Source organism: Juglans microcarpa x Juglans regia, chromosome 1D (genome assembly GCF_004785595.1).
Source record: "Juglans microcarpa x Juglans regia isolate MS1-56 chromosome 1D, Jm3101_v1.0, whole genome shotgun sequence".
NCBI lineage: Eukaryota > Viridiplantae > Streptophyta > Magnoliopsida > Fagales > Juglandaceae > Juglans > Juglans microcarpa x Juglans regia.
In genome coordinates, this window is record NC_054594.1 from 31,264,488 (window position 1) to 31,279,870 (window position 15,383).

At 35.5% G+C, this 15,383-nt stretch overlaps 2 protein-coding genes across 2 annotated transcripts; both read left to right on the forward strand.

Moving 5' to 3' along the window:
• The first annotated feature begins 865 nt into the window (after positions 1–865).
• Positions 866–5,523, forward strand: LOC121234965 (26S proteasome non-ATPase regulatory subunit 14 homolog). The gene is given in 7 exon segments (XM_041131134.1): positions 866–1,045; positions 1,048–1,110; positions 1,403–1,580; positions 2,373–2,454; positions 4,293–4,469; positions 4,547–4,714; positions 5,322–5,523. Coding segments are annotated over 7 exon segments (936 nt in total). The 5' UTR covers positions 866–969; the 3' UTR covers positions 5,514–5,523.
• A 6,445-nt stretch (positions 5,524–11,968) lies between these two features.
• On the forward strand, positions 11,969–12,788 carry LOC121250841 (major allergen Pru ar 1-like). The gene is made up of 2 exons (XM_041150107.1): positions 11,969–12,240; positions 12,385–12,788. The coding sequence occupies exons 1-2, from the start codon at positions 12,057–12,059 to the stop codon at positions 12,681–12,683; spliced, it is 483 nt and encodes a 160-aa protein (XP_041006041.1). The 5' UTR covers positions 11,969–12,056; the 3' UTR covers positions 12,684–12,788.
• Positions 12,789–15,383: the final 2,595 nt, after the last annotated feature.

The window sequence follows — 15,383 nt, forward strand, 5'->3', positions numbered from 1 at the left end:
ATGAACTTATCATCTAATACAAATTATGAGATGGTGAGAAAATGAATAATAAATAAATTTTTTCTAAAATCAATTTAACGATGGATTAATATAGACAAATAGATACAGTATAAAATATGAATGTGAGGTCTGCACTACTCCATAGTCATTATATGAAGTAGGACTTGCATAGATGTCTTTTCCTTTTTAAAATTAAATAATCTAATTTAATCAAACAATCAAAGAGAATTTCTATTGTTTTATACTATTGACCTATACTTTTGCATCTCTATATGTCCAAAGTCAAGACCAAAGCAAAGGCAGCTGATCATGATGTGTAAGACTTCCGTGACTCTTAAGGGAAGGGTGGTGGAGATCTTTTATAGTCATATTCTTGTAGATCTCAGACGACATTGGCAGGCGTGAAACCCACTTTAAAGGACAGAGCACAAGAATTTCTTTCGTCGGTGACGTGACCTTCGGAGACTTTGTAGTCGCAAGGAAAAGGATAAGCCTGGGCATTTTTTGTCATTATAAAATCTATAACAAAAAATGCTCTCTTTTCCACATCAACTAATCAATCATTCAGAAAAATATTTAGATATGTCAAAATCGATCGCCTACTCAATATTGATGAATATTGAAAAAAAGAGTCGATAACAAATAAATTATAAAATAATTGTATAAAAATAATTTTTTATTCCGACATGCATATATACATACATAATCCATTTTAAATAAAGAAAGTTTTATGATAGGAAGCATGTGGATCATCAAGGATTAGTGTGGGCTTATAATGGTGGGCTGACCCCAGGGGTTCTGGGTCAGCCCAAGCCGGCCCTTTCTGCTCAAAATCATGGGTCTTTAAGCTGGGCCGAGGCCAAGTCCGGTAACTATAATTAGCTTAGCGCTACTTTCTGCACTTCAGTTCGCTTTGTCCGGAAAAATTATCCCGAATTCTTGCTCAGAAAGAAACCGGAAAGATCAGATATGTCCGGCATGGAGAGATTGCAGCGAATGTTCGCCGGTGCAGGCGGTGCTTTGGGGCACCCGCCGCCGGACTCTCCACCCTCGATTCGTCCGAGCAGGTCTATATCTCTTCCCTCGCCCTCCTCAAAATGCTCAAGCACGGTACATCTCTCTCTCTCTCTCTCTCTCACACACACATTTTTTTCTTGGATTTTATTCCGGATTTAATTTATACTTTCCGGAATCTTGATTGGTTCAAAGCTCTAATCGGAGTACGTTAAGCTTTTGTTCTTTTCTGGTAGTTTTTTTAAAGTGGAATCTAAACGCCTGGGATTTCTGATTTTGAATTCTAGGGTTTCGACGGAATTAGCTTTAGCTTTTGGGCCTATTTGGCATCTTTAAGGTCTAGTTTTTGTTTCATTTTTAATAATTTTGGATTGGATGTGAATGATAGGTAGAGCTGGTGTTCCCATGGAGGTGATGGGCTTGATGCTGGGAGAGTTTGTGGATGAGTACACTGTTCGTGTTGTGGATGTCTTTGCAATGCCACAGAGCGGTACTGGGGTTAGCGTTGAGGCCGTTGATCACGTCTTCCAGACTAACATGCTTGATATGCTTAAACAGACCGGACGGTATTTGATTTTTGAGAGCCTGTGTAGTATTTAGACGTACATATTGAAAATTGGATTATTCCAGTTAATTGTGCGTATGGCTTGACATGTGCTTGATTGTTACTATGTTGCTTATGCGTGTTGGACAAAAGAAAAATGACGGTGGCCATTGTGATTTTTGTTTCTTATGGGACTGGTTATTGAATCGTCATTGATACTTAATTTTTTAAGAAAAATTTCGAAATTCAATTAAAAATATTTAAAAGACAAATGGTTTGTGTAGAAAACCCCGTTTGCATAACGTCTGGGGATTGGTAGGGTATTTGTGCTTGCTTCATGGACTTTATTTTTAGTGATTTTCTAGCACTCTTTCTTGGCTGATCATGTCTCTGACTATGGAACCTATACATCTTAGATACCATTGCCATGATCTTGACTTACAAAAAGATTAGTATAAACTGGAAAAGGCTGAGAGATTAGAAGTTTATAGACTTCACTCCCACAACCTTGAAACTAATCAACTAGAGGTATCATTTTTACAAGAGTAATAGACGGAAAGGGTGTTAAGGAGCTCTGTTGTGTGTGTTTCCCATCCCTCTATGGGGATTCAAATCAACGCTTAAGATGGGGATATTTGTATGATTTCTTCCAATTCCAAAATCAGGTTTTTGCTTTAGATTTTGAGTTCTGATATCAAAGCTTCTGTGTTTAACATGCTTATATAGATGATATCCTTTCTTTATTTCACTTGTGTGTGTGTGTGTGTGTGTGTGTTTTCTGACTTTCTTACTTTTCTTTTGCTTGGTATTCCAGGCCCGAGATGGTTGTTGGGTGGTACCATTCGCATCCTGGATTTGGATGTTGGCTCTCTGGAGTCGACATTAATACACAGCAGGTTGTGCAGTTTTTTCTTTTGCATTTCTTTTTCTTGTTTGCTTAAGTTTAATTTTGTTCTTTTATCTCCCATTTTATACTATGTAACACCTTGGATTTAGTGTGGGAGGATGGTGAATGAGATCGCACATTGACTAGGAGGATTTTTTTTTTGCGATATAATTATTACTAGCATTTCCAATCGTAACCTTGCTGGTGTTTTTGGAATATGAGGCCAGATGTGACTTAAGCCTTCCTTGGGTTGTTACTTACTCTAACCTATATTGAAATTTTATTCTTTATGGTGGCAATAAACATTTTGTGACAGAAAAAATTGTATGTTTTAATAAAAGCAAGGGCATGTTTATCTCGATTATGAAAAGACCATCTAAATGTCTTATTTTTTCTCTGCTAAAAAGTTTTGTACGTCAGCAGTTCCCCTTAACTTTTTATGCTAATTGGTTCTCACTTTTTGTGTATTTTTTGTGTATGCTTCTCACCTTCTTGTACCTGTTGTAGCTAAGTCAGTGTTTCTCCTCAACCGCTCTCACACTGTTACTACCAAAATTATTTCTCAAGTTATAGAAAAATGCATTTTTTTTGTTAGTGTTTGTCAGGTTATCTTTTTTTTTTATAAGTGGTCAGGTTAACTTTTTTAGAAGACTTTGAGAGAATTTCTATCTTAATCTGCTTGCAAGGATGGTATTGAAGATTCCAAAGGATTGTTATGACTCATGAAAATTTACCTTCATTGATGAGTTTTTTTAAAGAACAATTTTCAATTTACAACTATAATAATGGTTTTTAAAAATGGACTGTTGGACCTGATCGGCTGTGACCTATTGCCTAAAACATCCACTTGACCATGGCTCCCTTCCTAACCCTCTTCCTCTGTCTCTCCTCCCTTCACCACTGCTCTACCTTACTGGTTCTTTAATTGTTTTTCCCTCCTGTTGGTTCTCCCTCCCTCCATTGGACGAAATCCTAACTCCCACATATTGCCTCCCCTTTCATTGTCACCGTCTCTTAGCTCCATCAGCTGTTGCTACCTCTCCTTTCCTGGAAAGTCCCCACACCTCTGCCCCCTTGGCCGTGCCTTTTCCTTCCAATGCTGTTGATTTCAAATTAGATATGTAGCTTTTTTTTTTTTTTTTTTTTTTTTTTTTTTTTTTTTTTTTTTTTTTGGGGGGGGGGGGGGGGGGGGGGGGGGGGGGATGATTGGTAGTTAGACTTTTCCCAGGAGAATGAATGTGTGGAGCACACCTTTTTTGTTCAAAATGGCGATATTTTCCTAGTTTTTTTATTAGTTTTTATGTTTTACTATTGTTTTAGCTTAAGGAAGAGATGTTGTGGTGAAGTTGATATTAATGGTTACTTTTTGGAGTAATATTTTGTTTCAATGCTGAACTAAATTGATTATTTAGGATGAAGTACAATTGTATTTGTTTTTGTTTTATTTTTATTTTTTTAATAAGAGTATTTGGTTTTATTTTAGGTAATTATTATTTTTTGATAAGTTACTTTAAGTAATTATTATCTTGATTACTTATAATAAAAATCTATGATGTCTAGCTCTGACCTCAGTTGATCCTTTGGTTGGACAGCTGCACCTTAAAACTTCTACCTTCCAGCTCTCTCTCAATTGTTAGGTTTTTAACACATTGATTAGGAGCAACTTACTAAAAAAAAAAGGACACCTGGATTCACAACAATTCACGTCTATTTTTCTTCTTCTTCTTCTTCTTCTTCTTTTTTTTTTTCTTTTTTTAATCCATTTGTTTTATTGGATGGGGTTAGCTTGTCTTTCATTATCGTCCTCTTCAAAACACTTGATATGCGCAAATTTGTTGTCTTCTGCAGAGTTTTGAAGCTTTAAATCAACGAGCTGTGGCTGTGGTTGTGGATCCAATTCAGAGTGTGAAAGGGAAAGTAGTGATTGATGCATTTCGTCTGATTAACCCACAAACTATGATGCTTGGCCAAGAGCCACGGCAGACAACATCCAACCTTGGGCATCTTAACAAACCATCCATTCAAGTGAGTGCTGAACTAGTAGTCTAGCTGTTCTTTTACAATTCAGCCTTTTGACCTACTTTGATGCATTCTATTTTCAGGCATTGATCCATGGGTTGAATCGGCATTATTACTCAATAGCAATTAATTACAGGAAGAACGAACTTGAGGAGAAGATGTTGCTTAACCTTCACAAGAAGAAATGGACTGATGGCTTAACACTTAAGCGATTTGACACCCATTCTAAAACTAACGAGCAGACTGTTCAGGTGAGTGAATGTCTAAGGAACGGCATTGGTAAAAGTGTGCTTAAGTTCAGAGTTTTTCGCTTACCAAAAACAAAGCCCACTATAATACTATCCTACCACAGGCCATATTGCTGTGTTACTTGTTCTGGTTTGAAGTTTTCCTTGAATTACCCGAGGTGCACTTACGTGAAACTCTATACCGAGAGCTTGTGCACCCCTGAGGTTAGTTAGGACAAAGTCCTAGACACCTGGTGGCAATAAATAAATAAATAAAAAAAAAAAAAAAAAACTTGTTCTGGCTTAGGAGTTCTGGACTTTGTCCATGGGAATATGATTACCTTGTACGCCCCTTGCTGTTGCATATGCTAAACTGTACCCATAAACGGTGTGTTTATTGATACTAAAGCAGTGATTTAAAGGGAGTGACGGTTATATTTTAGGAAAAACAAATTGATTTGCTACATTGACATTGGCACAACATTCTTGCGGTGGAATGACCTTCAGAAATGAGCTGATTTAGACCTCCCCCCACCTTTGATGAGAGCGGATTTTGATTGATATACATGTACAGATACTTGATATATAGTCTACTATCATCCAATTATGATTTTTGTTTTGGCATGTGCAGGAGATGCTAAACTTAGCTATTAAATACAACAAGGCAGTGCAGGAGGAAGATGAGCTGCCACCAGAAAAGCTTGCAATAGCAAATGTAGGAAGGCAGGATGCAAAGAAGCACCTTGAAGAACATGTCTCAAACTTGATGTCGTCAAATATAATTCAAACTCTGGGAACTATGCTTGATACAGTTGTGTTCTAGAGTCCAGTGTTTGAAATCCAAGCCTTCATTATCCTCTAGGAGGCGATTAGGAAAATATTCTTGAAATGGGTATGTTCTTTCTTGAACTCTGGCAATCAGTTTTGTCATTGCTGGAAGGATCTGTACTGCTTAGTAGAACTGAAAGGGCAAGAAAGTGATTTGCGCTTGTTTTAGCACTACATGATTTATGATTTTCTGGCATCTCTGTATCAGTTGTACGTTAAACTTATTTGACCAGATTTTATTAATTTGGTGCTGCCTAGAAGTTTTTGTACTCTTATTAGAATTGTCTGTTAGAAAAGGACTCGATCTGTCCTCTAAACTATGGATCTCTGAAACCCAAAAAAATATGTAGATCTCCTTTCCCTCACTTGGTAAAACAAGAGAAGGTACACTAGACGTGGGCACCCAACCCCTTTAGATCGGTGGTGGGACAACGGTGAAGGTGCAAGATGTTGAACTCCATCACAGGATGTAATATGGCTAGGGTGTCAGATTTGAGAAATCTGCTCAGCCCCAGGTCTCCCAACACATACCACACACTCTCCAACATGGCAAACCGGGTCTAATTCCAAGTCACAGTTCTTTCATCCAACGCGAATTAAATCTCCTCTCACCTCTCTTCTTCTCTATCTCTTTGAAGTCGTCCTAACCCGAGAAGCGCTCCCTCCCCCGTTATGCACTCTTCTCTCTCTCAATGTCGTTGGCATCAACTCAGCTCATCCCCTCCTTGAGCCCCGCTCTCTCCCCTCATTGCTTGGCACTTGAATATAGGACAAACTCGACCCATAGTAGTGAATCTAGGGCAAGCGGCAAGCTTGAATTGACAGCAAACTCAACCCCCATCCATGTGTCTATATGTCCAAAAATAGACCTTCATACGTGTCACTGGTTGCTTCTCCGTTGTGTGTCCCTTAGATAGCATTCAAACCTTCCTGTGCATCCTGATTTGCGGCACCGTTCGGAAAGTTTCCTTCCAATGCTTTGTTCATCTTCCCGATGCTTCATCTTGTGTCATCATTCATTTGGCTTGCCTAAGTTCTTAACTGGTAAGTTAGTTGTTAAGCAAACCACTTGAAGATGAAAGTAGCTAGGAGATTTATTGTCGTAAATATCATATGAAATTGGGAAAAAGACATTATGCCATGTTCACAAATGCTGACGGTGATACAAAAGTAGTGTGTTTATGTTGAATATTTGTAATTAATTATTTTGCCTAGGAGCAATTAGCTTGATCCCCATCAAGTAGATGCGTTGGAATATTTGTTGAACTGATTTTGCGTGTAATTTTCCTGTTTGGAGGTTGTTCTCCGTGATTTATCTTTTGATCCTTTGATATTTCTTCTTGCCCATCATGTGTTTGACAGAAATATTGAACCAAACAGCTTGAGATTATTTGTTCTTGCCCATCATCAAGCTTTGATTTATCAAAGACTGACTTCTGTTCATGCAATACATGTAAATAATTTAACCACAACAAAAGCATACAATCTAATGAGTTAGATGTATATAAACCCAATAGGGAGTATTTGAAAAACATAATTTGAAAGCTATTGAAAGCCCTCACTTTTTAAAACAAGACAATTGGTGAACTTTCTTCGTTTAAGCTATTTAAGCAATGCTCACTGTCCCTTGTTTTATTTTATGGTGCAGGAGATGAAGATACAATGTGATGAAAAGAGGTCCTTCAATGGAGAAGCTGAGGCCATTTCAGAATCTGTTTTGTTTTCATTTAATTGTTATTGTGGGGTAGTTGGTAGTAATGGAATTTGTAGCTTGTTGTAGTACTCTCTCTTGGTATGGGTTTTATATTCTAGCCCCATGTTTGCCACTGTATGCCAAAACATTGTGGGGTAGTTGGTAGTAATGGAATTTGTAGCTTGTTGTAGTACTCTCTCTTGGTATGGGTTTTATATTCTAGCCCCATGTTTGCCACTGTATGCCAAAACATGATATTTGTATGATTGGTAAGTAAATGTAATGGTTGGAGACTCCAGATTAGATTTGGATGCTTGCTAGTTGTTGGTTGTTGCACTTTATTTTTTGTCTGACTATGATTTGTTGTTCAGTCAAAAGAAAGAAAAATTTGGTTCAGTGATGGTTGCTTTTGCAACGATTAACTAGATTTAACTTGTGCTTAATATAATAAAAAATGCATGAGAAATCCTCTTTTAGTACATTACAATCATAATCTCAATCACATCTTGAGCTTTGTACTCTTACGAAGCAATAGAGAAAAAAAAAGGTAGTAAATTTATCTTCAGCAATTTCTAGATTATTCTAAAAGCTCTTGGTGAAATAAACCCAATTTAAGTCAAGGAAGGAAATAAATAATTACGTATCCTATATAAAACCTCAACCAACGAGGAGATCTAGCACCTGAATCATCTTGGTATGGTGGGAGAGGTAAAACAGAATGTATTCAATCACTTTCAGCACCTAGCATAAGCAATGCATTAGAAGAAAAATTATATTCATCAAATCTATAGAAGTAATCCAAAACGTGTACAAGAAAAATTACACCCATCAACTCTAACATTTAAAACTACATTCATCAACTGGCAAATAATTCTCCAACTCATTTGCAACCCATAATTTGTCTATGCATTCACATTCATCTATTCTTAAAATCAAAATAATTACACCAAGGTTGGGTACAATAATTCTTAAATCACTACAAACAGCAAAATATCAAGTTTGGATGTAACCCAATGCCAAATAGATTACACTACAAATTCAAACATCTCAAAATTCTTCAACTTCCAATTTGTCAGCTGTAATGACATAGTTCCATAAAGTATACATTATCAAGTGAGCATCAATTCTTTCGTTGGAAAGTAGGCCTTTGAACTTCTAGTGTCTTTGCATGTTGAAGCTTCATTGTTTACACATGTATCAACAAAGGAAAAAAAATTTATGGCAATAATACATACACTAATAGCTACGTATATACATGTAGCTACAATCCGCTAAAAAAAAAAAAAACTCATATTTACTGATATATAACACTAACAATTATGCAAATTCATAGGGACTGATTTGCACCAAGTTCCAAGTGGCACACATGACATATCATCATAAAACTACTTTAACAACCAATGCCACCAGAGTTTCTCTTTATTAGTGATAACATATTCCTTAAACAGAAAAAATGCAGTTGATATTTTGGTTTCAACCCTACTTCATCATCAAATTCCAATGTTGATATTTGGTAAGAAAAAAATGACTATAAATCCTTTTGCTGCAACTAGCAAAGATAACAATTAACATCAAAGTATTTGGAAAATGTGCCTAGTAATAATATGGGGCCTAATGTTCACTCTCCCATTTCACCCATTACGCTATTTAACTCAAATTCAATTACTGGTGACTAACACCCACTCCGTTCAACTGCAAATGCAAAAATAAAGATATAAATAACAGAAGAAAAAATGAGAAATTAAAGAGTCGTAGAGGGAATCATAAAAATTAAAAATTGCCTAGTCTCGATAGAAATTTAAAAAGTTGAAATGCATGGGAGTAGTCTACTTGTGATTATGAGCCAATTTCAAAAGACAAATCTATAATTTAGAGTTTGGATATTGATCTAGCAGCAAGCTCGGGAAATCCCACAAGATAGAAATACTAGAGATTTCCTTTTGTGCCTAAGCAAAGGCTAATATGTGAAAGTTGAAAAAATTGTGTAGCATTTCGAAATGAGTCCTGGGCTAATCAAATGCTGCACACAAAAAAAAAAAAAAAAAAAACCGCCTAGGCTGGTGCGTGAAAGTTGGAGAAATAGTAAGAGGTTAACAGGACTCGTCAGATTTAATGGTTGCCGCCGCCACATTGGTTAACCTGGGTCATGAAAGAAATAATATGATGGCACGGCCGTCACCACCTTTTCCGGCTATTTAAGAATGATGTCGTCTTGTTCCTAACTTTCCTGATTCTTTCCGGTCTGTTTCAAAGCTTATAAGTTTGGATGCAGATCCTTATAGTTTTTGAACTATTGAGCGTTGAGCAAGAGAAAGATATATACATGAAAGTGTCTTATAGCATTTTATTGGGCATCTAATGCTATTTGGAAAATTCACTCCGACATTTTATAAATGTTATGGGTCTACTTTATAAGTTTATTTCTCTCTCTCTGGATCCTAAAGGTCAAGTTCAAGTTGCACCCACGTAAAAGATGTATCGAAGCCGAAGGGAAATTGCAATGACAGAGATGATGGAATATATATATATATATATATATATATATATATATATATATATATATATATATATATTAATTAAACTTTATCTGTTTGAACTTTTACTCAGTTCACAATGTATTTTCAAAACTAATAATTACATTAAAGTAGACTTTCGAACTTTCAAAACTTCACAATCCCCCTTCGGTCTATTAGCAACGTTAAATTTAATGAAAATTTACTTCAAAGATGTAATTTTATCTAATTTATTATCATTGACCATATAAAATATAAAATAATATATGTTATCAATTAATAATAAATCATTAATCATTAATCATATATAAAATCATTTTATACCTAAGCTGCAAGCAAATATGAATAATCTATATAAACAATGAAATTATTTGATATTCATTAACTATATATAAATTAATAAAAAAAATTATTTAATGATTTATTGTTTATTATTAATTGATAGCATATCTTATTTCATATTTTATATGATTAATGATAATAAATTATATGAAAATTATATTTTTATAGTGAATATTATACACATGAGCAGCACGTGCAACGAATTTTGATTATATTTGATGCTGCTGGTAGACAGAAAGGGAGGAGTGGGAAGTTTTGAAAGTTTGAAGGTCTATTTTAATGCAATTATTAATTTTGGATGCATATTATAAATTGAGTGAAAATTCAGAAGATAAAGTGTAATTAATCCCACACGTACACACATATATGTGTATATATATTGTGGACAACCATTTAGATTTGTGAAAATTGCATTTTAGCAACGACTTTTGTAATTGGACTAATATAAGCTAACTATGTGAGCGTACGGTTTTGCTGTCTGGGGATGGATTGTGATATCCGTAGAAGGAAAATATTAATGGAGCTCCTCTAACTTACCCTCTCATATATTTTAATTTTTGAATTTTTATTAAAAATTAAGGAAGTGATTATTAATAAAATTCTATATTTTTTTTTATTTTTTTCTTAATGATTAAAAATATTAAAAAAATACTTGAAAGAAAATAAAAAATAACAACAAATTTATAACTAGCAACAAATCATTTGGCCCGAGGTCACAAATGTCTTAACGTTTTGTGATCAATTTCATTATTTCGGCATATTGATCTATCAGCTTAATAGCGTATACTGTCTTATTTTGGGGATTGAGACTTCTAGAATTTTGTCTAAGTTAAGATAATTTTAGAAACAGATAGACACACTATTAGGGGTGTAATCGGTCTGGTTTGATTTGATTTTGGATAAAATTTGAGGCTGAACCGATATGCACTGATTTTGTATTTTCAAGAATTGATTCCGTAGCCGTTACTCCTAAACCGATACTTCCGGTTTTACAGGTTTCGGTCTGGTTTTTCAATTTTAATATACTATATTATATATACTATATTATATAATATATATAATACTATATAATACTATAGTGATAATATATGTAGTATATTATAATATATATTATAATTGTATTATAGACTATAATGATATAAGATTTTAAAATTTAATATTATATTAATTAGTAATTTATCATAAAATAAAAAACTATTTTATAGAATTTACATTATGTGTCCATCTTATTCCTAATTTAAAATTTGAAATTTATACAATTTTTAGAGAATCTCGATCCCATGCTGGCATCCGAGTGAGGCTTTTTGGAAGATTAATTTCGTTAGATACAAGAGAAATGATATCTACAGTCATGGAATGCACAAGTACCGCGCACTCATTTGAAAAAAATGAGTAAAGATGTGATCTATATGAAAAAATTAATTTTTTAATAATAGATTTCACTTTTTTTAAAAGAGTGCACAATATAGATTATACAATTCATAACTGTATCTAACAATACAAAGCATATTAAATGTTTGTTAAGAAATGTTTGATAATATAGGCCTTCTCAGGCACTTGATAAGAGTTAATTACACCAAAAAAAAAAAAAAAATGAAAAGAGAATAAGAGAATAAGATCGAGATCATAATTAATGAGCCATGCAAATACAGGTGGGTATGTATATAATCGGATAGAATTAAGGTTATCTTGGTAATTAGAAAGCGGTGCATGTTGCGTTTTAGTAAGTAGCAGATGGCATTAGAACCTTCTCATGATAGAGACAACTACCTACATTATTCAACTAGCTATGGCCAAGTAATTAGTCGTAATTAGTCGTAATTAGTCGAAGCAAGCCATAGGGCAATGCTAGCTAGGGAACGTACACTTGCACAACTCCTGTCTTCTCGATCCATAAATACTTCCTAGACACACCTTCTCTCTCACTCCAAACTTCCAGTCCAAAGTGTTTACTTGTTATCTAGATTTTCATCTCCAAGTTGTAAAGATCATGGGTGTTGTATCTCTAACTGATGAGTTCACTAGCCCCGTCCCGGCAGGAAAGCTGTTCAAGGCCTTGATCCTTGATGCTGACAACCTCTTCCCCAAGCTCATGCCCCAGGCCATCAAGAGTATCGAGACAGTTGAAGGCTATGGAGGGCCTGGAACCATTAAGAAGCTGACCTTTGCAGAAGGCAAGCTAGTTGCATCTTATAATTTAGGGCATATTCTAAAAATGAACTGAATAAATGGTTTTGCGTCTTCTTCTGTTCAAAGAATGGTTGAATCATTAAACCCATCTTTTTTTTTTTTAATCAGTTTGCTGTCTATGTATGCAGGTACAGACATCAAGTACGTGAAGCATAGGATCGATGAAGTAGATGAAGAGAAATTAACATATAGTTACACGTTGATTGAGGGTGATGATTTGCTGGACAAGATCAAATCAGTTTCTTATGAGATTAAGTTTGAGGCCACTCCTGATGGGGGATGCAAAGGTACAAATGTCAGCAAGTATCATCCAAAACCAGGGGTCCAGATCGATGAAGATGAAGTGAAGGCAGGCAAACAAAAGGCCATGGCTGTTTACAAGGCTGTGGAAGCATATCTCTTGGCCAATCCTGAAGCCTATGCTTAATTTTTCAATATCTTTCATGATTATCATATATACATGATCACCATCATGCATGTGTTGCTTAAGTAGTACTGTGATTTCCATATCTGTTTTTGCTTTGTGGCCCCAGATGTATTGTTGATCGCCTGCGTATAATGTGGCACAAGACATATATAAGAACTTCTGCGCTGAAAAATTCGACTGTACAACTGCGAAATAAAATAAAAATGGTGAAATATTCATATATATATATATATATATATATAGAAAGATGTGGGTCATATATATGGGATGAAAAACCATGCATTGATTTTTTTTTTCTTTTAATTTTTTATCATCCCATTTATTATCTCTATGTGATGAGGTTCTTATCTGGTTGATTGATACTAGACGTAAAATGCTAGATTAACCCATGAGTTTGCCCCTTAAATCTTAGTACTGCTCATGTATTTTATTTTATTTTTTAATTTTTTTACTTAATAATTAAGAAAATGACTATTAGTAAAGTTTTATATTTTTTTATAATAATTAAAAATATTTTAAAAAAAATTCAACTAGCGGGCGGCCTGCTAACAGCAGCCTTAATTTCCAATAGCCCTTTCAGCTCCATTAAGAACCGAATTGATGAGGTGAATGAAGCGAGCTACTATTACAAGTACACAGTGATCGAAGGTGATGCGTTGGAGGAGAAGCTGGAATTCATTGTTCATGAGGTCCAGCTTGAGCCACCACCAGTGGGAGGCAGTAAAAATAAGATGACAACAAACTACAATACGAAGGGTGACATTGTGATCACGGAAGAGGAAATCAAGGCTGGCAAGGAAAAGGTACTCCTGGGCATCTACAAAGTTGCGGAAGCCTACCTGCTCCAAAACCCTGATGCCTATGCTTAATTATCATTTTTATATTTTTCTTAAATGAGTATTGATGATTGATCATCTACCAACAATCACTTAAAAGATATCTACCTCTGCTTGATGGTATAGTTTATGCTTTTGTCCGTTTATTTGTAATGGCGGGCATACAACCAACTGCGTGATAATAAGTCTCAATTGTTAGGAATTTGGATTTCCCAAATTCACCCACAGGATCTACTTTTTGGTGAAATATGAAGAAAAACAGAGAAATAATAACAACACAAGAATTTACGTGGAAAATCCTAAAAACAGGAGAAAAACTACCAGACCTAGAGAAGAAAATATACTATGTAAAAAATTATTACAATCACACAATTTTTCTCCTTACCCCAAATGACACCTACAAAGCTTTCCTACTAGTAAAACTTTAACTCTCACCTCTTTCCTTTTAACAAGAAAAGGCTAATAGAGGACTTTTCTTATAGTCACAAGTTACTAATTAAGTTTATGACTTGGTGTAATTAACTAAGAGACCAAGCACCCTATTTATAGGCCTTGAGGCCTGCTCCTTACTTTTTACCCACCGGTGTGGGACTCCAAAGGAGCAAACCCAACAATCTCCACCTTGCGACTTTGGCTAAACCCACAGCCACGCTCCACCGCAATGAAGATCTTCATAGCTTCTGCTATCATGCTCCACCATAAAAGCATACCCACTCAGAATAAACAAATTCCAAACATTTCAATTTCGGCCTATGTCGAAAATAATCTTGCTGAAAAATTATGGTGCAACTTCTACGTTTGGCTTTCCTGGAAGTTCATCAGCCATCGACATGAATTTCCACCACACACCCTACATTAATGCCAAACCAATGCATGTGTGCAAACTTGTGGACCCGCTAACATTAACACATTCTCTATCATGACAACTTTGGGAATTAGCGGCATGCCATGAGAATGTACATGTCCCTTTAACAGACATCGTCTTCCATGGAGAGAGACACAACGTTAGTTTCATTACCAGTATCTCCATTTACTGACTTAGAGCCACTTGCCGAACCTGTTCCTGCTCTTGGACAATTTTTCTTGACGTGCCCAGATTGTCCACACCCCCAGCAGACTACTTTCATATTCATAGAGTTCTTCTTCTTTCCATTACCAGCTACTACCAATGCTAAGTTCTCAGGTGGACCATTTCTTCCACCACCTAGTCTTCTCTCTTCAGAAAAGAGTTTACTGGTAACCTCTGAAAAAATTATTTTCTTCTTCCCATGTATCAAAATAGGTTTTATATGCTTATAGGAAGGTGGAAGAGACCAGATGAGTCTCAAGGCTTGATCCTCATCATCAATTTTAACTCCAATAGATTTTAGCTCAGAGACAATGCCATTGAGAACACTTAAATGATCTGAAATAGTTGTACCTTCACTCATATGCAGTGTATGAAACTACTCCTTCAGGTACACCCGATTTGAGACGCCCTTCGTCTGATACAACTTTTCGAGCTTTTCCCAGAGTTCATTTGCCGTAGATATTCCATGCACATTTGCAAGAACATTCTTGGCTAGGCACAGACGTATCGCACTTGCTGCTCTCAAATCCAGATCCTCCCAATCTTCATCGCTCATTACAGATCTACTCTTTGTTTCATCAGTCACGCTAGTATCACTGCTGACTTCAGAGATTGGTCTGCCCTTCAATGCCTTGTGTAATCCTGATTGAATCAAAACATCATTGACTTGAACTTGCCACAAGCCAAAATTGATTCTCCCATCAAATTTCTCCACTTCATATCTGATAGAATTTGAAGCCTTACTTCCTGACATTGCTTCGATGAATTTTTACCGTAGAAATGAATGCTACTCAC

Bases quoted from the DNA above. Each gene is read 5' to 3' on its own strand.
- LOC121250841 (XM_041150107.1), top strand. From the start codon at position 12,057: ATGGGTGTTGTATCTCTAACTGATGAGTTCACTAGCCCCGTCCCGGCA. The intron at 12,241-12,384 runs GCAAGCTAGTTG...CTATGTATGCAG, and splicing joins GAAGCTGACCTTTGCAGAAG to GTACAGACATCAAGTACGTG.